General features: G+C 48.3%; 1 protein-coding gene across 1 annotated transcript in view; it reads right to left on the reverse strand.

Annotated features, from left to right (window-relative positions):
- Nucleotides 1–295: 295 nt before the first annotated feature.
- LOC136369997 (sphingosine-1-phosphate transporter SPNS2-like) overlaps nt 296–22,590 on the reverse strand; it is a 134,176-nt gene continuing 111,881 nt past the window's right edge. The window contains exons 11-13 of the mRNA XM_066333172.1: nt 19,977–20,140; nt 4,611–4,657; nt 296–2,845 (exon numbers count right to left, since the gene is read on the reverse strand). Coding sequence (XP_066189269.1) covers nt 4,615–4,657; nt 19,977–20,140 — 207 coding nt within the window. The 3' untranslated portion in view covers nt 296–2,845; nt 4,611–4,614. The remainder of the gene's footprint in view (nt 2,846–4,610; nt 4,658–19,976; nt 20,141–22,590) is intronic.

Raw genomic sequence — 22,590 nt, forward strand, 5'->3', positions numbered from 1 at the left:
TTTGGCTTATCTTTTTTTTATACTCTGAGATTCACAATCAATTGCTCTTAAAAAATAAAATAGTCATTTGCTTCTGAAAGAAATCAGAAAACTATTTTATACTCCTCCCTTGTATAACAAGAAAATGTACTAATACTCCCGTACATCACGTAGTAAAAGTGATTGTAAGTGCTGGTTTACCAGACAATAAAGCAAACAGAGAGGAAAAAAGCATCTGGGGTGGAGCTTGGGATAATTCTGCTTCCCAGAGCACAGCCAGCCATCGATGGGGTTCAGTCACCCTGGCTGGGGCAGTGTCCCAACCACCTCACTGCCACTGCAGCATCACTGGGGGAATTAATGCTTTAAAATCCCCTTTATGGACTAAAGGAAAACCCTCGTGATTAACTGAGGGGCAGCTGGAGCCTCCCTGGTGCCTCTGGACACTTGCACAGAGCCTGGTGAATGCAGCAAGGATCTGGAAGAAGCTTGAGCCTCCCTCTCTTAGCCTGGAAAACGTGGGAGCAGGGATTTAGGGATCCCTTGGTGAAAATAGGACTCACTTCTCACTCCCTGGTTTGCTCCCTTCCCTCTGCCCTTGTTTAAACGGAATCCACAGCATTTCCTTCATGTGCACAAAGGATAAAACCAGCACCCAGCTCTGACAGGACAAGGCCTGTCACAAGCAAGGAATGCCAGTGACATTACAGAACACTTCAGTTCCCTTTTCATTGCTGACTCCTGAGAATTAAGGAGAATTCCTAATCTCTGAACCCTGGCAGAAATGCTCCATTTTGTTGACAGTAAATGCTACAACAGAGAGCCTATCAGAAAAGCAATTTAGGAAATGTGGTTAATCTTCTTTGGTCTCTGAGATGAAATGACTGATTGTTGGGTTGCTTTTTGTTTCTTTTTAAACAGCTTAGAAAGGAATTTCTTAATGGGAATCAGAAATTCATGTGCCTTTAAAGCCAAGTGTTTGGCTGTGTTTCCCCTCCAAGTGTAAATAGTGGCACGAGGTAGGAAGTGGAGCATTGTTGGGATTTGCTTTGCTTTGTTATTTCTAGCACCTGCTTGCTCAGGCACTAGAGGAACACTTCTGGCTCCGGTGCTTTAGCCAAATGTTTAGAGCTCTTGCTGAGGAATTTCAGGTGACAGAACCCTTACAGAGGAGTCCTGGAGGTCTGGGGAGGAGGAAAGGCTCACGGGGTTACAGGAACCCCCAGCCTGGGCAGGGACTTGCTACGGGGGGAGCACCTGGAATCAGAAGCGTCTCTGCTGTAGGTCCCAGCACATCCTGGCAGCGAATGGGAGATAAACCCAGATTTACTAACAGTGCCTTCCTGTGCCTGAGTCATCTCCTGGCACAACCAGGACAGCAGCTCCCAACCTGAACTCACATCCAGTGTGCTCTGACATTTCCTGAGCTGATTCAGTCCTCCTTGGACCCCAAGGGCAGACACTTGTGAGCCATGAGCACGAGAATGAGGTGCTTTCACCTGCTGAACTGGAGGGGGATCTGAACTGCCAGAGAGGGCTCAGAACAGAGGGAACAGCAGTGGCCTTCCTGTGGCAGTGCCCTCCCTGTGGCAGCCTGTCCCTTGCAGCACCTGTGCTCCCCTTCCTCCCCCATCCTGCTGACACAGCACCGATTTGGCTTGTGGAGGCCAAGTGCAGGAATCCAGACTCCAGTGGATGGCACCAGGACGTGCTCCTGCATTTGAGACTCACCCAGTCCAGGCCCTGGCCTTGTGTGAAAGCTCTCAAATGCCCCTTTGTGAAGGTGCAGGTGACAGCCCAGTGACAGTGCTCTGGGACAGGGCAGGGTTGGGTGTGCAGGAGGCCAAGCACTGCTCCCAGGGCAGTGTCAGCCGCCTGCTCTGGAATACTGACAGGGAGAATTAGCGTTGACAGTCTGATATGGCATCATGTAAACAAAGCACGAGCTCACTGGCACAGCAGTATTGCACTCCCAGGCCCAAGGTACAGCCATTCAGCCAGGTGCATTTGGGTATTTTAAAAGCCTGTCAACTTCCTAGGAAGGCTGAATTTAGCATGTGGAAAACTCCAGAGCCCATATTGGGATTTCTGTCCAACATCCTTCTGGGCCTTTCTGTGACAACCACCAGCATACCCAGTGCAGTGAAACTCTCTCCTCTGTCCCATTGCTCAGTCTCAGTGACAGGTAGATTGCCCACTGGAAGTTTTCCTTGCAGGCCCTGGCGCCAGGCACTGAGAAGAGGAGAGTGGTGGACGTTTTTCATGTCTGCTGTGGTTGCACAGGCAGCTCCAGATTTCAAATGTTTAAATAAAAACTGTTCATCTAGGTATATATATATATATATATCTCATCTAATGTCTTCAGCAGAGATAAAGCATCTTATAACATATTTAAATAAAAAATAATAATCTGAATCAAGCCTTCAGTGTCAAAGAAAAGGTGATGTACAGAACAGGTCCTCAACTAGTGCAGTCTGTGGGAGTGGGAGTGCTGGCAGAGCAGCAGCATTCATAGGACACCAGCTGCCCTACAAACAGTGTGGACTTCATTGGCTACAGCTAAAACCATTTACACAATCTACAGTTGCTCACTTGGGCAGCACCTTCTGGGTCCAGTGAAGAGCTGCTTTCCATGCTCAGGGGACCCCGTGAATGTCCTCGTGTTCCAGAAGTTGCCATGTTCCCAGCTGCCCTGCTCATCTCCTGGTGCCTGACCCTGCAGGCTGGAGGGATGGATGTGGTGCTGGAGAGCCCCTGTGTGATGTGGGGCTGAAGGATCCACTGATAGCCAGTACAGAAGGGAATCTCCAGACTGAGACTGGTGTGGTGGGAGCAGGAGTCCACGTGCCATTGCCTCCACTGGCAGCTGCAAACAGGGAACAGAAGGTGGTCACTGGAAGCCCCAGGTTGGTGATGGTGACCCCAGCTCCTGTGGGGGCCAGCTGGGAGACCCCTGTGGAAGCAGGGCCTTGGCAAAGCCTGCCCGTGGTGGAGGCAGCACTTTGGGGTGTGCTGAAGCCATTTGGAATGGGAACAACTGCACTGTGGTCCTGGCCCCACCTGCACCAGGAGGTGACCAGCAGGATTTCAGGGCAGCTGTGCAGCTCCTGGTGTGGGCTGAGGCAGCTCAGCACACCACAGGCTCCATTTCTGTAGACTCTCTTTGACCCCCTCAGTTTACTAAAGAGGGACTGCCTTGTGCTAAATTGTCATTTTGGAAAGGGCTGTTCCTTGGAGAGCCCAGCCCATGCTGCTGAGAAGGCAGAGCAGGCACTGCTCTGGCCCTGCTGGCTTTAAGGAGCATGTCACCCTCACTGCTGAGGAGCCACTCTGCTGGCCTGTCCAGCAGCCAACTGCTTTCCTAGAGAATGGGGCAAGGATAACCAGTTCCCTCACTGCAGGATTTCCTGTGAGAGGGTCTGTGCTCCATGTTATGCAGGAAATTGCCCCCACCTTAAAAATTAGTGGCTGCTGCATTGCAGAAAAATTCCCCTAGGATGGTGCCCTGGTTTCTTTCAACCTGTATAAAACTAGACCAAAAGAGAGGAAAGTGCAGTGAAAAACCTTGATGTGCCCAGGACACAGGTAGTCACTGCTTTATAAAGCAAGTTTCAGCAACAGCACCAAGTATTTCCTCCCAGATTTGTTGATGGCTTTTTTTAAAAAAAAAACCCTCCAACTTTATCTAAAAGCTACTGCTAAATAATACTGTGTGAATACACATCCAGCTCAGAGCCTGCAAACTCCAAGCAGCTCTGTGCCTGAATCCACTCCCCTCTGTGGAAATAACACATCTGCTGTGCTAGAGATTGCATGAAATCTTTCCCCTCCAAAGGCCATTCTGAAGTGTCTCATTGAGTTCTGATTCTCTGATTAGTCTTTCAATGCATTTAATTTATGGGAAAGAAATCTCTTCAAAAAAAAAACCACCACCACCAACAACAACAACAAAAACAAACAAAAAACCCCAAACAAAACAAAAAACACAAAACCCACCAAACCCAACAAACTTGCTGTAATTAATTCTGTTTGCAGTAAACCGCTGGGAAGTGTTGCTCACGGGCGGCAGCGCTGCGGGGCAGCGATAAGGACAGCGATAAGGACAGCAGGGACAGGGTGGGCAGCAGGAAGGGGACGGTCCCGCCCTCAGAGGTGTGGCCCTGGATCCAGGGTGGCAGAGGGGACAGCCCAGCAATAACCTGCAGGGTCAGGAGCTGCCAGGAAACACTTTCTGCAGATAATCTGGACTGTGCCAGAAGTGGTGGTTTGGTGGCAGCCCGTGTTGGACCCAGAGCACGGCAGCAGGAGGTTTTGTGAACACTAAAAGGTTTGAAGTTCTGGCCTGGTACAGTCACAGTGGTTGGTGGTCAAGGGGACACGGGTAACAGGGGGTTTTCTGCCCAAAGAAGGCAGCACCATGTTCTGGAAAAAACTCTATACCACAAAGAACACTGGAGTTGACTCCTGGTTTCCCTATTTTTGATTTGCTCTGCTTTGGGCTGAGGGCAGCAAAGGTGCAAACCAGAGCTGGCTAAGGAAACTTCTCTACAATTCCTAAGGAAAGCAGTGGGCTGACAGGGGTTTGGAGCAGAGCTGTAGCTTGAAAGCTGCTGCTGGTTTGGGTCACTCACCGTCTCAGACTTTCACAGAGGCTGGTGGCATCACAAGCTGATTCACCCTGGTGAAAAGAAAACAAAAGTGTTGTGTGAGAGCTGCAATTAGCAAAGAAATGGATTCCTAATAACACACCAGCCTGGTAAATCCAGGTCTTGGTTGCTTAACAGTGTCTAAAGAAGTGGGACGTTAATAACTGCCCTGCACAATGGTATAAATCTGAAACCCTGTCACACAGGGGTGCCTGACAGCAATGCTGACAATGGCTGGAACATGCCAAGTAACATTGCTGGCACTAATAGACAAGGATTTGGGAAAGTCCCAAAGGCATCCAGATAGCCATTTCCCTAAGCCAGTACAAGATTGTGCAGTGGCTGTTGGTGTTCCTTCAGCCTGACAGCACAAATGTAAGCAGTCACCACTGATAAAAATGAAATGAAGAAAAAATGAGTTGTCTTTCAGTTTTCAGCTCCTGAAGACCTGCAGGCACCCGCTCCCGGGTGATGGCCAGCGTGTGGCAGGGACTGCTGTGCCACCAGGCAGGAGCTGTCCTGCAGCTCCCGGGATGAGGACACCGAGGGGATGGCTCCTGTCTCGGTGGGACCCGGGGACAGCAGCAATGGTCCTGCCAACTCCGTCCCTTGCACCTGCTGCTTGTCCTTGCAGCACATGCCCTGGAAAATTCAACCTTCCTCAGCAACCTCCCGTCCCATGTCCCCTTCCTCAGGGCCAGCAGCGAGTGCCTTCGATGGTGACACACAGAGCAGTGTCCCTGTCAGAGGTGTCACCCTGGCACCTTCGGAAGTGGCTGTGTCGCTCAGGCGCTCACTGAGCTCCGTGGGAACACCGGGAATTCCGTGGGGCATTCCTACAGCACCGGGGATCCCGCACACCTACAGACTGGCCTCTCCGGCCTCTCAGGCCTCTCCGGCTGTACTCGGGCACGAGCAGCAGAAATAAATCCCAGTCACTAAGGGACAGTCTCCGTCCACCAGCGCAGGTCGGCGGTGCCGGGGTTGGGGTTCAGGACTTTTCTTTTTGTTTCTTTCTCTAAAAGAATTTTCTCCTCTGTGTTGCTACGAGACAATAACGACTGGGGACTTATGAGAGACAGAAGTGGCCGCGGCTCAGCGGAGGGTCCCGCCGGCTGTTCTCTCGATACCTGCAGGTTTCAGGTACCGTAAGAACTGGGCTGGGGCGGCTCTCGGCTTAGGGGCGGCATGGTCACAGCTGCTGCCTGACGGAGGGAATCCACCAACACCGCGGAACACGGCCCGCTCCTGCTTCTTCTGCCCTGCGTGAGCCTTTGTGAGGGCAGCCACTGTCCCGGGACCTTGTTAACACCCACCTCACCAAACAAAGCCCTTTCCCCATCCGCTGGGTGCCTCGGGGCAAACCCCGGGATCCCCGAGGCCCTTCCCGCTCCCAGGAGCCTCTCCGGGCCCCGTTCGGGAGCCGCCCGGCGCCCACACGGGTTCGTGCCGCGGCCCGCGCCCGCCGAGGCAGCGCACGGCTCCGGCCGCAGCCGCCGAGCTCCCGCCGCCCGCGGCTCGCCGCCCCGGGCCCGCCCGCCCCGCCGCTCCCGCCGCCGCCCCGAGGTTCCGCTGCCGCCCGCGGCGGCCCCTCAGCCCGGCCGCCATCGCCGCGCGCGGCCCGAGCCCGCCCACAGCGCCCCCTGCGGCCGCGGGGGAACCATGGCACGGGCCGTGGCCGCCGGGAGCCGCCAGCGCCCCTGCCGGCCGCGCCCGGCACTGCACACAGGGAGCGCGCCGCTCGCTCGGCACAGGGGAGGGCGCGCCGCGCTTCTGCTGCTGCTGTTTGTGTGCGGGGTGCGGGCTGTAAGGGGCTGCTGTGCCCTCTGCCGCACTCTGCATGGAGCGCCCTGCACTGAAAAGTTAAAACAGTTCAGAGGTCATATTTTACATTTTTCATTCCAGCGGAGGCTCCTGCCTTCCCTAGCAGACACCTGTCTCTCAAAGCAAGACAGATGGCTTCAAGAAGAAGAACCAAGGAACCAAAGAACCAAAGAGCCCCATTGTGGTTTGTACCTCTGCTGTCAAAGGCAGCTTCTCTCTGCACCAGGGAAACCCTCAGCCAGGTTTACAGGGAATGTCACAGAACTGCCACTGCCTGAGCTCCTGGCAGTTGACAAATTCTCAGGAAACATTACTCTCCTTGGGACACGTTAAAACTTAGTTGTGGCTCTTCACCATACTTTGTACCGACCCAGAACATTTTTTTTCACTGAAATGGGTTCAAACACGTTCCAGGATAAAAATGATGCAGTGCTCAGGGGACACCTTCCAGGAAATCTCTGCATCAGGAATTGGTCCAGTTCAGCAGCCCTCAGCTCTTAACTTCATACCAACCCTACAGGTCTCCAAGGTGCATTGAAGCCTCTGTGCTTTTTCTGCCTTTCCAGGCTATAAATGGAAATATTTCTGATGGAAGAGCTGACCCAAGCTTCTTTGTAGAAGTCCCATTCTTGGTAACCCCACTGCACTGGAAATTGCATTGTATTGACCTTTGGAATTGCGCAGAATATGTGAGAGAAAATTATCTGGGAATGCTACAGCCAACTTCAAAAGTAGGAAGCAAGCTATGGAATGTCACAAAACTATCACAGTACTCTAAAATTCCAAAGATTTGAGTGAGCCATGATGTTTGAAAGTCCTATCCCTTGCCACATCATTCCACATTCTTAGAGGAACACAGAAAAAGTTAATGTTGCCATGACTTTAGCATAGAGAACCCACCTCCATTGCTGACACAACTGGAAACAGACACAACTTCCTTGCTTGTAGAACACTTCAGCCTCCAATGGGATAAAATGTACTGCCCTTTTATTTGAACACATTTCTCTCAGGTTGTGCTTTATCTCTTTCACAGATGGGAACAGAGGCCTGGAGGGGCTAATCCTGAAATGCTTTTCAAAGATTTGATGGGAAATTAGACTGCACATGACTTGTGAACCTGCTGGGGAGAGAAATTACTTTCAGGGATCACACAGGAAGCTGGTGGGCAGGAGAGAGACCTGAAAAAGGCCCCAAATTTGGGACAGTGCGTCCTTGGTCCCTCTGAAGCCCCGTGCTGCAGACAGTAGTCACTGCCACAAACAATGACACTGGGGCTCAGCTTATGGGTCAGGTGGGATTTTGTTTATTTTTTTTTAAATCAAACCTACAAATAATAAATTTTAAACTCTCTTAGGTGGCAAAATGTACTACGTGGGCTTAAAATAACAAGGCTCAAGAACATCTAAATCCCTCATTAAGTACCACTTGCCTTTCTAATAATGATAATCCCACAGTGAATGGATTCACTGAACATCGGCTCCTAAATTGTTCTGTATTTTCTGCAGTGTTTTTTTTAGATTATGAATGTTTTCATTCCTTGAAGAGAGTAGGGTGGGAACCAGTCTGTTATTTCTGGAGGAGGAGGAAACTCACCCAAACTGCCTTTTAAGAACAGAAGCTGTACAACTTTTTTTTTTTTTTTTTTTTTTTTTTTTTTTTTTTTTTTTTTTTTTTTTTTTTTTTTAAAGGCCTCCTCCAGCAGTTAAAAATGTGGCTGATTCTCTCTAACTCCATCACTTCCTCTCCTGTCAAACCTAAATATTTCTCCTAGATCCTATCAAGTCATTTCCATGTACTGTGACAGCATCTATAATTCTGAAGTATTTATAAGACTGTCTGTTTAATATTAAACTACATGCTCTGGAGCTGTTAAATATTTATGCTATGTAAAATGGATCTAATTTCACTGCACCTCGGCCGGTTAGAGACCTGCAAGAGGACAAGACAGCCAATTTAAGATAACAGATGACTGGCCACGATCTTTTACAGGTCAGCTATGCTCTATTTCAGGAACTGGGCAGGATTATTCTCCAAATGCTCTGTCCCTCCCAGCCTTGCTGGTCCCCAAGCCAGCAGCTAATGGAGATTACAGGTTGTAGTGCAGCCAGCACTGCTGGGCAGACCCAATTGTTTCCAATTGATTGGAAACAATTCCTGCTGCCTACATCCAGTGCAAGAATCTGCTCTACCCTGGGCAACAAGGAGAGAACTCAGGTCTCCTCTGTCACCTGCAGCTCCCTCTGCTCCAGCTGTGAGGAGCACTGGTGGGATGTGTGTCCCACTGGCTGTCCTGCTGACAGGGCTGTGTCACCTCCGGGGTGTGATCCCACACCCAGGGCAGTGTCACCTCTGTCCCAGCTCCAGGCAGGAGCAGGATGGCAGGAAGGAGGACACACCTCAGTGTGTGGAGCACTGCTGTGCCCAAGGCTCAAGAGAGCTGCGCTCACAGAAAGCTTTTGGGAGTGCTGCCAGCTCAGTTAATGTCAAGTTTCATGCCTAAGTTAAACACCACCTGTATTTCAGTGTCCTGCAGCTTTCCCAAAGCCCAGTTTTCTTGCTATCTAAACAAGCCAGACTCTGGGTTTTGTAACTGAGAAGCACATTAGGAAATGATGTCCTGGTTTTTACAGCCTTCTGGACTTAACATCACTTAATTTTTACAACCAACAATAAAATGCCTCAGTAGGATGCTTCTATCCTGAAAATAACTCAGTTTTTGAGTTATTGAGCAGGAGTTTTTTAGCATTGAAGTTTTGAGCTCATTCAGCAGACAGAAGTACTGGGGCCAGAGGCACCTGGACCACTGGTCTTAGCAGCAATTCCTGCCAGTGATTTAGAATCCTTCTTCATTTCAGTGGAGAGAATTCTGTGTTTCTACTGCAGTGTGCCATGAAGTGCTTTAGGAAGGGACCCAGGGGCACCAGCCACTAATGGCAGCCCCCAGCAGATTCCTCCTGTCTGAACTTCCTCAGACATTGGGAGGTTAAAAACATTTCCAAAAGGCTTTGTAAACACACTGAAACCTGGAATTTTACGTGATGAGAATTTCATGACCAGACATCCTTGAAAGGTAATGAGACTTCATGGCCTTAATCTGTGAAAAACAAATCTCTTTTCAAATACAGCCAGTTAGAGGGTGTTTTTGGCCATCAGAGCAACATCACCCTCCACCTGCTCTCAGGGATGATGAGCAGCCCAGCCAGATGCAGCAGTCTGAAATTCCAGCTACTGAAACAGCAGCATTCAGAGCTGATGCTACTGCCTGAGATTGGACAAGGAAAACAGAAGCTAGGGATGGTCATTTGTAGCTCCAAACCTGTGTGACTTCAGCTGTGAGAGGGAATTTGCCCAACTGATCCATGAACACAGGGAGGGCCTTGCATTGCTGCTGCTGTTATCACTAATTCCTGCAGATAACTGATGAAAGAGTTATGGGGTAGGAGAGCTGGAGCAGCCCCTGTAACAAATCAAAGCCATGGCTGTTCTTCTTTCACAGTTTTGCTCACTGAAGAAGGCAAAACAAACCAGAGATCTCTCAGCATAGTTCCCATGTTCACCTGAAGCTGGAAGGAGATGGCTTTGGTTCACTTCTGGGATGCTGCACAAGCTGCCACAGCCTTCAACTCCTCTCCAAAAAAAGGCTTTGGACATTAACCCTCACTACAGCCTGTTACCTTCAGTAAGAACAACAGAATCAAGGATTGCTCCCAGAGAGCAGCTCCTGCTCTGACTGACCTCAGGCTGTTTGGATGGTCAGTCAGTAATTTTGGGACAAGATGTGATTGACAACATGAATTCCTGCAGAACTTCAGACTCCAAGCAGGCTGCAGCTGGAAACAGTGACTGAAAGGGAAGGAGAGCAACAGTGATAGATCAGCCTAGAGAGCTCCCAGTGAGTGGCACAAGGTTGGCACAGTTAAAAACAGTGCAAGCACTGAGCTTCCTCATGCATCTGACAGGTTATCCAGCCTGCAGGAATGGGCTCTTGATGGAGCTGAGGTCAGTCTGCTGAAGGAAAAGGATGCTAAGAGAACTCTTCACTAAGTTCAACCAATAGTCTGGCACGGGAGGAGTTTGCTTTGGAGCAGGAATAGTGCTGACTGTGTGCTCTCATTCCCAGCCTGGGAGGGGGCCTGGGGCTTTGTGCACCTGCAGCTCCCCATCCCAAGGCTCCCACAGGAGCTGGTTGTGCACAGCACCACGGGCACAGCCCCTTCCCTCTGGATTTCTCAGTCAGTGCAGAGCAGTGGGGACAGGGGCTCCTCCAGCTGCACTGAAGACATGAATTGGCTCAAATCCCCTTTTCTTCCTGCGTGTCAGTGTATTTAGCAAACAAAATATGATTATCATGTACAGCAAATGTGTTTCCCCCTCTGTTTGGTTCAGCCCCTTAAAGCTGCACAGACAGTATTTTCCATCTGTTCATTTAATCCAGGTGCTGATTTGTCTCCAAGAGGCAGAAACATGGGTCAGCCTCACTTTTTTTCCTCTTTCACACATCTTTACTGAGGAGAAAACTGGCATAAAGGAAAAATCAATAACCTTCCCTGCTATCTTCCCAGGCAGCTGTAGCAGAACAGATGTGAAGATGAGCAGTTAACAGCACCACTCAGGGTCCCAAGGACCTGGATGGAAATGAGCTCCAGAGCTCACCAGTCTGTGGGGGTACTCTGACATGGACCCTTGAAGTCTGTGAAGATACAGGTCCTGAGACTTTGTGCCTGAGCCTGTCTCTGTAAGTATAATGCTGCCAGATATTGATGGGCTCAGTATTGAGGTGGAGGGACTTTTAGTGCCATGGAAGATGTGTGTAACAACATGCACTTATGCCCACTGAAATAATGGAGAAAAGAGGCAGTGGAGTCCTTCACTTTTGACTGAATAATTGAATGGCAAGGGGGAGAACATACGACATAAAAAGCAGATAAGAACGAATTAAATCTTAAAATAGAAAATCCTGTAGAACTTCCTGATGGCACTTGATTAAAAACATACTCCTCATCCTCCAAAATAACTGCCTCATGCTACAGTTCTTTTCACCAACCTCTGAGCTACCAGGTGTGGGAAATTACAGAACCATGGAAGGGGCTGGATTGGAAGGGACCTTGAAGACCATCTCATTCCAAACCCTTGCCATGAGCAAGGACACATTCCAGTAGGTTGCTCCAAGCCCTGTCCAGCATGGCCTGGAGGCCTCAAGGAAACCTCCATCCATTTCACTCCACTGTAACAGTCCTGGCCATCCCCATGTGGCTTGTAGGGGTCTGGCAGAAACTTTGGGAATGACCAAGCCAGACACTTAAGACACTCCTTACTGGAGCACTGGAGGTAATACCGCAACGGTTTGTCCCTGTTTCTCTAAAAGATGTCATTCAGGCTTGAGTAGATTAATTGAAGTAGATTAATTGGCTGGAGTAGATTAATTGAAGTTTCCTCCCAGTGTCTGGAGTGGGGTTGTGTTTTGGATTTGTGCTGAACATGGGTGATAATATAGAGATGTTTTTGTTATTCCTGAACAGGGCTTGCACAGAGCCAAAGCCTTTTCTGCTCCGTGTCCTGCCACGCTGGTGAGGAATTGGGTGTCCGTGGGAAGCTGGGAGGAGGCACAGCTAGGACAGGAGACCCAGACTGATATTCCACACTTTGTGACACTGCTCAGTGTGTAAAGTGGGGGGAAGAATGAGGAACGAACTATTGGAGTGAAGGTGTTTGTCCTTGCAGTAACTTGTGTGTAAAGGGGCCCTGTTCTCCTGGGGGAGGGCTGAACACCCACCTGCCATGGGAAATAGGGAATGAATTCCTTGGTTTGCTTTGTCTGTGGTGCAGCTTTTGCTTTCCCTATTAAGCTGTCTATACTCAACCCACAAGTTTTTCAGCTCTTACCCTTCCCATTCTCCCCAGTGTGCTGGTGGGGCAGGAGAGAGTGGCTCTGAGGGGTTGCTGGGGTTAAAGCCTGGCCCAGGCCAAGGAGCCAACCACAAGTAAATTGCTCTAACACACCCTCAGTCACAGTATCTGCCTTGCAGATTGCTGCACAAGGAGAGGTCACTGCTGCTCATAAAAGCCTTTGCAAAATGCTCTGACATCAGAAAACAGCAGGGCTGAATTTTTTATGATTTCTTCCATTTCCTTGTGTCAGATTGTTTCTTGCTTGGAAGGCTGCTGCCTTCTGCTCAGTGCTCCAGTCACCTGTGTGGGATTTGATCAGATTTTGTCTCTGTGCCAGGGCAGCCTTAGCAAAGAATCTGTCTCAGTGAGAATTTAAAATCTCCTTCTGCATGGCAAAGGCCCTCTATGCCAAGAATTCTCCTTTGCAATGCCAACACCAATTGACATGCTGAGTCCATTGGTAGCATATGATTTCAGTGCCCCTTGCACATTGTGGGAATGAGCCTTCAATCCTGTTTTACAGCTGATGAACATTTTAGGGACAACATCTGACTTCTTGGGGCTCCCAGCAGAGAGTCAGTAGCCAAGACAGCAGGAGGACACCCAAGTAGTTCTTGATCTGGAGCTCTTGGAAAAGCGAGCTTTGGCTTTCCTACAGCATAAGGCACATGGAGAAGTTCCATTCTTGCTGTGGGAGAGCACTAAGTAGCCAGGAATGGTGTATAACCAGCAGTATGTATTCTATTACCATCTGTTAAACCAGCTGGGGCAGGGCTCTTTATCTCCTCCACCACCCATCCTCCCTGCAGGGTATCTGCTGTTCATGGGCCAGCCAGGCTCACTGCAGGGCTCAGACAATTCCAGCATCCCACTGGGAGAGGCTCCACCCAGGGGGAGGAGCCCAGCATTCCCACCTGGATCAGCCCTGGGATTCAGAACACCAGCACAGCCTGTTTGCTCTGGATTCCCAGAGGGAGACCAGACCCAGCTCAGCACCACTGGAGCTTCAGAGGAAAACTGACCCTTCTCCAGGATCATCTCTGCTCCAACAGAACCACATCTGTCACTGCAGGAGGACTGGGCTGGACTGACACCAACACCCTGACCAACAGGGGTCAGGTTGTATTCTGACCCTGTCAGTGTTTTCTTCTTTTTGTTTGTTTGTTTGCTTTTTTTGTACCACTACATTTTTATTTTTTATCTTCCAAGTAAAGAACTGTTATTCCTATTCCCATATCTTTGCCTGAAAGCCCCTTAATTTCAAAATTACAATAATTCAGAGGGAGGGGGTTTACATTCTTCATCCCAAGGGAAACTCTGGCTTTCCCTGGCAGACCCCTGTTTCCAAACCAAGACACACAACTCAGGGTTTCCCAGAGCTGTCCCAGCACCAGCTGCCCCTGTCCTGCCTGGGCTAAAGCAAAGCTCCTGGTGCCAGCATGTCCCAAACACTCTGCAGGGACCACACTGAACTCGAACTGCCTGTGAACAACCACACTGACCTTTGACACCTCCCCACCCGACCTGCAGGAAATCTGCACCCTGGCTAAAGTGGCACAACAAATCACTAATTGTTTTATAGGGGACTATTTTCCATCTGCATGACACCAGCAGCTCCCAACTGCAGCAGCAAATCAGCAAACTCCAAGTCCCAAGCTGGTCCATTCTTGGTTTTGCTAACTCTGTTTATGGGGTTACAAGCATGGCCAGTAAAGAGGTGAGAAAAGCAACAGCTCTACAAGGAGCTTTTCCAACCAATAATAGAACTACTTTACATTTTCACCACCTCTCCCCTTCATATTCTTCACACGGATTCCGTATAAACCATCTAACAGTCTAATCTTGTTCCATCTGCAGTCTGTGAGGTTTTATCATGCCACTCTCAGATACTCAGAACTCACTCCTTGCCTCTCTCCTTTCATCACCACAGATCCTCTGTGTCTTGATCCGAGCTTTTTGCTGTAAATTCCTGTGGCTTCAAAGGCCAAGGATATCTTATCTGGGCTAAAAAAGCATTCTGAGTTTCTACCACTGTAGGAAATGTTTAATTATTGCTCTTTTGTAAAGTCAAAACAAATGGAGCAATGATATTCCTCCCCATAAGCAGCTGACAATTGGCAGTGAGCAAACTGTTCTCAAATATCCCTTTTTGGGAGTTGTTAAAATCCTGAAATCCTCAAATCCAAACTCTGCCTCAATGCAGCACTGACACATCCCTCTAAAATAAGTGTCCAGCCTCTTAAAACCCCCTGTGATACAGCTCCAGCTATTTCAGAGAAGGAATATTCTTTCTGGCAATGCAAACTACCAGAATGGAGCACACTCAGCATCAGTCAGCTGTCACCTTAACATCTGGGAAATGGTTAATGGAGGGGACTCTGGGCTTTGCTGGCAACAACATCAGGTCACCTGGTGGGTCCTTTCTGCCTCCAACTGCTGCCACAGAAAAATGAGAGAAAGGGAGGGTTGACAGCTCCGTGAGTCCTTCCCCTGCCCCACATAATAGAATCTGCAAAGCAAAAATAAGGTCAGACACTTTCAAATTGCTGCAATAGGAGAACTGGGAGATAATTTTATATCCAGTTCTGCAAAAGGCTAAAAATAAGCCTGATATGAGGCAGAAGAAAGAGCCTGAAAATGGATTATTCTCATTTTTCCTGTAATGCAATTTGAAGATGCCATGTTTAAGACAGTAGAAGTGTCTGGACTAGAGATGGTTCTTTTTGTGGATTTTGCTATCTTCTCTGTAAAGAGTATTTTTTTTCCTAGTGTTTGTACATATCACTTTTAAAATGAAATGCCCACCAGCACTTCTACTCAGCAAGAGCTTCCACATCTGATCAAAGGTGTTAAGAGTAAATTTTTTTTCTTTATTAAATGTTTAATTTTCATTTCAGGAGAAAAGAAATACCTGCTTGAGTTGTTTAAATAACCTGATTCTTATTATGCAAACAAAAGGGTGAATGATTTAGGTGTGGAGGCTCTCAAATGCTGAGTGGTCACTGGTTAAAGACTTCAATTCTTTTGTTCTGAACAGCTGCATTGGTGCAGCTGTTTATTCCTGCTCTGGCTGCACCAGGGATCCTCACTGCAGCTGCATCCCACTGCCTGATCTGCATTGCTGTGTCCTTGGTGAAAATATCCACCCTCTATCATGCACAGAGGGACTGAGCCATTATAAAACTTAGACACTTATCCTAAGCATCTTTTCACATCTCTGGGAAAACCCAGAAAACCTGATGTTTCTAGGTGTAAAAACAGGGATTAAGTTAATAAAAACCCCAAAACAACAACGTCCTTGGAGGAGCAGAGTATCCCACACTTGCACAGGGTGATTTTTCAGGAAGAATCCAGGTGAATTTGGTTTTCCCTCAGCAGCAGCTGGGAGTGGCCATGGCTGAGGACAGGGCTGCAGCATCACTGCACTCACTGCCCAGGAAAGGATCCTGATACACACTAATTATGGAGATTTATGTCCCTGGTACCCAAAAGTTGTCACAGCTTGGGAAAAGGACTTTTTTGAATCCCTTTTCGTAATAAAACCCCCACATTTTTCCTCATTATTGATGGAGCTTCTAGCAAGTACCAAATGTAGGCTTTTCCTCTGCAGCCCTACAGGATGAAGCTTTGTTTGTCCCAGTTCTCTGCACTCTGAGTGAGGAAGGGGATGAACACAAAGCACAGACACAGCTCTCAGCAGTGCTGAGCTTTTACTTCCATTGAGTGAGAATCCTGGACTGCCAGCCTTGGAAACAGCTCTTTGGCAGGGCTGCACAGCTACCTGTGATGGAGCCTGAGGATAAAAGTGCAATTACCAGATTTCTGATCCACTTCAGAGGGCTCTGCCATGGTAAGACTGTATTGTCTTCCAGAGAGTCTAAAATCTAGCCTGGGTCTCACCAATATTCCTCAAGCAGGTAACAGAATTACAGTTCAGAGTGCTGATGTTTGGAAATAAAGTACAACTGCTTTAACCCTCCTCTGCAGAGGTGCAGAGCAGGAAAGAAATAACAACACAGTCAAGCTATATCACAGAAGGAATTGTAGTGGAGTGGTTTAAAAAACAATTGAAGTATTTATCATTACTGGTGCCTGAAACCTCTTACAGAACCCATTCTTAACTGTTTTTTTCTCTCTTATCACTTTGGAATGGTGGGATTAAATTTGTGTTATAGAACTAGTCCCCAAAATGATTGGATTATTCGCAGAGACTGATGCACTCTCTCCTGCTCTCTGCTAGTACTACATTTTCTAAAAGCCTCTTTAAGCTGTCAGACTTCCGAAGCAGCATGAAAATGGTAATAAAAGAATTGTGTTTTAAAAAAATTGCTGTAGAAAGAATTTTTTTTTGTTAGTGTTTTGTGAGCTGCCTTGTTGACTGGAATTCCTGTGCTAAAAAAGTACAAAATATGCCAGGAATTGTGGCAATGATAAAAGTAGTGTGAAAGCCTGGAAATTCTGTTTTTGAAAGGAAGCGTGGTGGAAACTGGAGGAAGCTTTACAGGAAAGAGCTGCTATGCTGCTATCTGCCCTGCCTGGAAGAAGAAATAATTTCTAAGCAAATGCCCAGAGACGGTTACACAAAGAAACAAACAAACAGAGAAATCCCAGTAAGAAATCCCTGAACTCCATTTCACAGAAGTGTGGGAACTAAAGCAGGGACAGCTCGGTTTCCATAGGCTGTGGGAGCAGTGTTCCAGTTCTCTGCTCCTGTATTAGCTCGCTGGAGGGGTGGGTGACAGCTGCCCTGTGCCCTGACCCTGGCAGTGATGGATGGCTTTAATCTCTGGCGTGTGACACCGGCGCTCGTGATTCCCGCAGGTTAATTGATTTCCTTTGGCAAAGCCCCTTTCCAACTCCCGTTGTCTGAGCAGCAGGACTGGCTGCAGAGGGAAAACAAGGCATCCTGAAATAGAAATTCCTCTGGACCCAGCAAGCAATAGGTAGGATGGAGGGGAGGAGTGGCTGGGCAGAAAACAGCCTCTGCCAAAGGTGTGTGATGCCAAGTGCAGATGGCCTGACAGGTGGGAGCTGGACGGTGGAGCTGGGGTCCAGCATGGAGTTTTTATCTGCTAATAGCAAAATGTGCTGTTACCTTTCCTCTCACAGGCAAGCATGGAGGTACTAACAAATAAATCCTGCCCCATAAATTCTGAGGAGTCACTGAAGCTGCTGGTGGGGCAGACAGGACCTGGCTGACAGCACAGACCCTGCTGCACATGGATCCCTCCACAGCCTCCAGCCTTACTCCTCTCTTACTTCACTCTCATTTCTCAGTAACTGGAGTGAAGCTGCACCCCAGGAATCTCACTGCAGATGCCAGGGTATTTTTAACATAGGAGTGGGCACACCCCAGACAGAGTACCCTTCCTAGGAGTCACTTCAGAGGAATCATTCTGTTAACCATTGTTTATGACATTTGTTCTCCCCAGTTTGCAACACAACGTTTCTGTGACTAATACACAATTCATAAACAAATGTGAGTCAGGAAAGGGAATGATGCTAAAAGAGAAAGAGAAACAAAACCAAGCTTGACACTTGAATGTTTTTCTTCTAAGAATGGAGCAGTGGCTGTTTGGGAGGCTGGTTGCTCTGACGTGGATAGAGTACAACCAAAGGTGCTAAGGGCAGACAGCAACAGAGGAATAATCCCTTTTGCATAGCAGCAATTAGAGGTGTGGGTGTGATCTCCCTCCCACATTAACACTGCTGCAGAAGCTGCGGCTTTGGCAGAACAACTGTGTAAGACACAACAATGCTGGCAACCAAGCAGAGTCACCCAGCTGGTGACCAGCCTGTGACCTGTGGTGTCTCCTGAGGGAACCAAAACCCTCTTCCTTGAGATCTCCACTGGAGCTGAGAACAGCTGGGTACCACAGTGCCCTGCCCAGCAGAAGGGTCCAGGTGGGCTTGACATGCTGAAAAAACTGGAGTGACCTGGAGCTCATCACTATGTGAATCCTGAGCCTCTCCTTCACCACCTGAGGTGCTATCGTGCCACACTGGCAGAACGTGTGATGCAAAGGGACACAAATCACCACAGTCAGAAGTGGAATGAGCACTCTCCTCTCTGAAAAGCTTTCCTATGCTCAGGTGAGAACCCTGAGCAAAGGAAAATACTGCAGAGGGGGTTTCATCTGCTGCACTGACACCAAATAGGACTTTGGGCTCCTTGCAGCAAAAAAGCCACCCTGAGCACCCAGAAACTTATGTTCACCTTGCCATGTCTCCAGGTGGTCACTACCTGGACTGGCATGTACAGCTTATGTGCACAAGCACAGCACAAGCACAAAACCAGGCTGCAGAGCAGATCCATAAGCTGGAAACAGAACATAAGCTGGAGAGCAGATCCCACCTTCCTGCCTCATGCCATGACAGGGAGGCCATCATGTCTTCTCCAAATAATCTGCTGAAGGATTTCTCTCTTTTTTCTTTTAGGAAGTCCTTCCTAGCATCTAATCTCCAACTTCCCTTCCTGCCATTTAAGATTCTTCTATGCAGATAACAAACATATGTCACATCCCCAAAGCCACACTGAAGTTCAACTCTGTAGGACTTCTCATCCTTAGGACACGAGGTCTTGTTTTTCTACAATGTTTAAACATCTCATAATAAAGGAACTTCTCATTTCTTTGGTATTTCTGTATTGCTAGTAAAAGGAAGGTGGAGCTGCACTTACAGGGCCACAGCACCATCTGTGGCAGTGCTTCCAAATTTCTTTCATCCATCTGATAAGATAGTGTGAGCCAGAACGTATCCCCCAAACTGTTCACACATTTATGTCAACTCCAAACACCTTATTTCCCTTCCACCTGTACCACACCTAGAGTGATATCCCAGGGCCCTTCTCCTCAAGGTAAATCAAGGCTGCCATTCTCCAGTGGGGGAAAAGCAAAGGCAACTTACAGTCAACACCAGCCTAGTCACCTACCCACATATTCAGCATGATATTACACATAGTAACTCTAATTTTTCAACAATTATGAGAAAGAGACTAACCCCAGAAGTTTGTATGTCATGTGGAAGCGTCTTCTGAATTACTGTAGTTGCCAACCGTGAGATGATCCGAATCGGTTTCTTTACTGAAAAACAGTAGCTTTTTTTTTCACAAAGCTGCAAGAAGGGACTGGGAAAGACTCTTTATAGCAGCCCTTGAGCACACGTTCCCACACACAGCTTGCTTCCTCCTTGCCTCATGTCCTCGACTGCCAGAGGTGGCCAGCGGGGCTCTGGGGCTGGAGGTGGGTGGGTGCAGCCTCGACCACCAAGCTCTGGGAAGCACCTCCTGCTCCTCACCTGACACTCCACCGGTTCCAGCACCCAGCAGCCCCTCACCATGGACAGCCTGGGCTGTGACATGCTCAGGCAAGGGTGTGAGGGGCCTGTGCTCCCCTCTGAGCCACGTGGCCAACAACTGAGGTCCACCAGAGCAAAGCGTGTAAAGGATGCCCAGCCAGCACGACCCAAGCCCCTGTGCTTCGTGCAGCCTCATGCACTCTGCTGAGCCCAGGTTCTTAACACACAGCCCAACATCCTTTACCTGGGAAGGGCCAAGGCCAGGGGAAGAGTACAAGCAGAATGTTCAAGAGAGCAAACAGGCTGTGGTGCCTCCCCGTTCGCAATGGCCAGGCTACTCACTGTTGTTCAGCTTTAGCTCTGTCACTGAGGAAGAAGAGGGCTGTGGCCAGGAAGAACATCCCTCCCAGGACAACGACAAATGGGCACAGCATGAGGGCATAGCCCAGGCTGAGGAACTCCCAGACTGGGGACTCCTTTGTGCTTTGTCGTATCAGGTCGGAGATCTAAGAGAGAGAGAGGCAAAAAATGAGTCACTGAGATGAAAATCAGACATGATAGTAGTGAAGGAACACGATTCCTGAAACAACCACCCACCAAACATGTGTGAGGTTTAAAATGGAACAGGGTGTTCAGTAGAAGCTGAGTGTCCCTCACACCCTTCAGCCTTCCACACAGGAGCCTGGGCAATTTATGCTCTGGGCCTTGGCAGGGGTTCTCCTCTCGCTGTCACTCTTTTGGCCTGATCTAGTATGATTCCCACAGCCCTTTCCATGTTCTCCCAGGCTGTGTCAGTGACAGCATCTGTGGGTGTCTGGCCTTGCTGTGCTGCCCAAACAGCCTGGGGAGCCAGCAGGGCCACGCTGGTGCTGCTCAGTGGGTGAGGCAGTGATCAATCAACCTTCTGCAGTGCATATCAAGTCCTGTGAACTCCCACACCTGACCTACCTTTCGGCAAAAGGGAGGAATTAAATTCCATTTCTGTGTACTGAGTGGGAAGGAGGGAAATGTTTTCCAAAGAACAAAAAACCAGAGATCCCATCTCATCTGGGGAAACAGAACTTGAACATGGGGGGTTTATGCCCATGTCTGAGGTAGGGGCTCATTCCTTCTTTCAACCTCCCAAGCTTGAAGTGTAATTGTGTGCAAGATGTGGCTCTGTCCCAGGCTCAGACACGGGGCTGTGCTCACACTGCACCCCACCAGATTTATGGATTAAGGCAATCTGCACCTTCTGACAACCAAAATGCATCATTACATGAAAGAAAAGAATTATTTACACCTACACAAGGGAGAGAGACACGCAGCAGCACTATTTGGTTCGTTATGAAAAGCTTTTGCTAGAGCTAAACTGTAATGTAAAATGTAAATGTAATGCATGTCTGTAGTTAAAACTACCACATTTTAATATTTACTGCCAGCAAACAACTTCACCCTCCTTAAATCCAACAGAGAGGTAGCAGCAGTTGGGGTGGGTCTCAAGGCATTGGGTATTTAAATGTCCAGCTCTGTTTTTATCCATGACCTTTTGTTGGGGGAGAAACACTAGTTTATACCATAAGACTGCAGGGAATTTGCAGTCCATAAAATCCTACTGCTGTGCACACGGGCAAATCAGCTCCAGAAATAGTCAAAGCCTGTGCAGCAACTTCTGAACTGCCACATCACTGGTAACTGAAAGGTTGGAGCCAAACACAACCTACAAGCAAGTTCTGACATTCAAGGCTTAAATCTTGACAGTGAGAAGAAGAACACAAGCAGGAGAAATCACCAATTCCCAGTCTGCAGAGACCTGGAAGGTGAATGTGTGTGAGGAGATGCCTCAGCAGAGCCAAGCACAGCAGAAGGTCCCAGAAGGATGATGCTCATGGGGACTCAAAAGGACAGGTCACTCACTGGGTGTGTGTCAGCAGGGAGACTCTGGAGCACAGAGGGGTCTCTGTGTGCTTCTGCCCCTCTCACAGCTCAGCCTGGCTCCTGAGGAGGAGTGGAAAGGAGGAGCTGCCAGCCCAGTGCTGGAGATGACACTATTCTATAGGTTAAAGCCCTCTCAGATAAGGGGGAGTGAATTAACACTTGGAAGAGTGTACCTACAGAAAGAATTGAAGGGGTTTAGCCTGATTGCTCTGTTTCAATCCCTGCCCTAGAAAAGATGAGGAGAAAATTTCAGTTCTTGGGATATAGAAGAGTTCTAGTCCTCTCAAAAAGAACTTTATTCGCAGTGTAAAACACATGAAGAAAAACAAGAGTGTTACAAACACTTCTGATGTGAGGCTGAAAGCAAATAACAGTGACCATTAGTCTGAGAGATTTATTACAAAACAGCAACAAGACTTGAATGTGAAAAGAATGCACCCACAGGAAAGTGGCAGAATGTGCTCTGCACCCAGGAGACAGGGTCATCAGCTGGTCATTAATTCCCTTTTGTATCCAGACACCTTAATTCCAACCATTTCCCTTATTCTTCATTATGAACCAGAACTTGGCATTGAGTCAATGTCTCTGTCAGGCTGAATTGAGGATATTCTAAAACAGAAATCTAGACATTCTAAACCACTTTTCATTTTTGGGAATGGATACAATTATTCTCTAAAAGGACCAGACAATAAATCACTTGACAAATTGACATGGTAAGTCAGGAGCAGAGGATGAAAAGCCATGCATGTGCTCCTGATTGCTTTCTCCACGGATGACACGACATTCTAGGCTAAAAACCAGCTTTGAAACTGTAAAGTCTCCAGCAAATAAATCTCCCAATGCAGTTTGTCCAACACCTTCCCTTCTAACACATTGTGTTGACCTTTTATAGCAACAAATCATGTTATTATTAAATCTGCTCTATTCTTCATTTTTAACCAAACACATTCTGTAACTGCAGAGTTTAGAAAAAAAAAGTCTTTCTTTCTTTTCAAGGTATAATTCTTTCCACCAAGGCTGGTGGGCTTCCTCATCCAGG

The sequence above is a fragment of the Sylvia atricapilla genome, chromosome 20 (genome assembly GCF_009819655.1).
Source record: "Sylvia atricapilla isolate bSylAtr1 chromosome 20, bSylAtr1.pri, whole genome shotgun sequence".
Classification (NCBI taxonomy): domain Eukaryota; kingdom Metazoa; phylum Chordata; class Aves; order Passeriformes; family Sylviidae; genus Sylvia; species Sylvia atricapilla.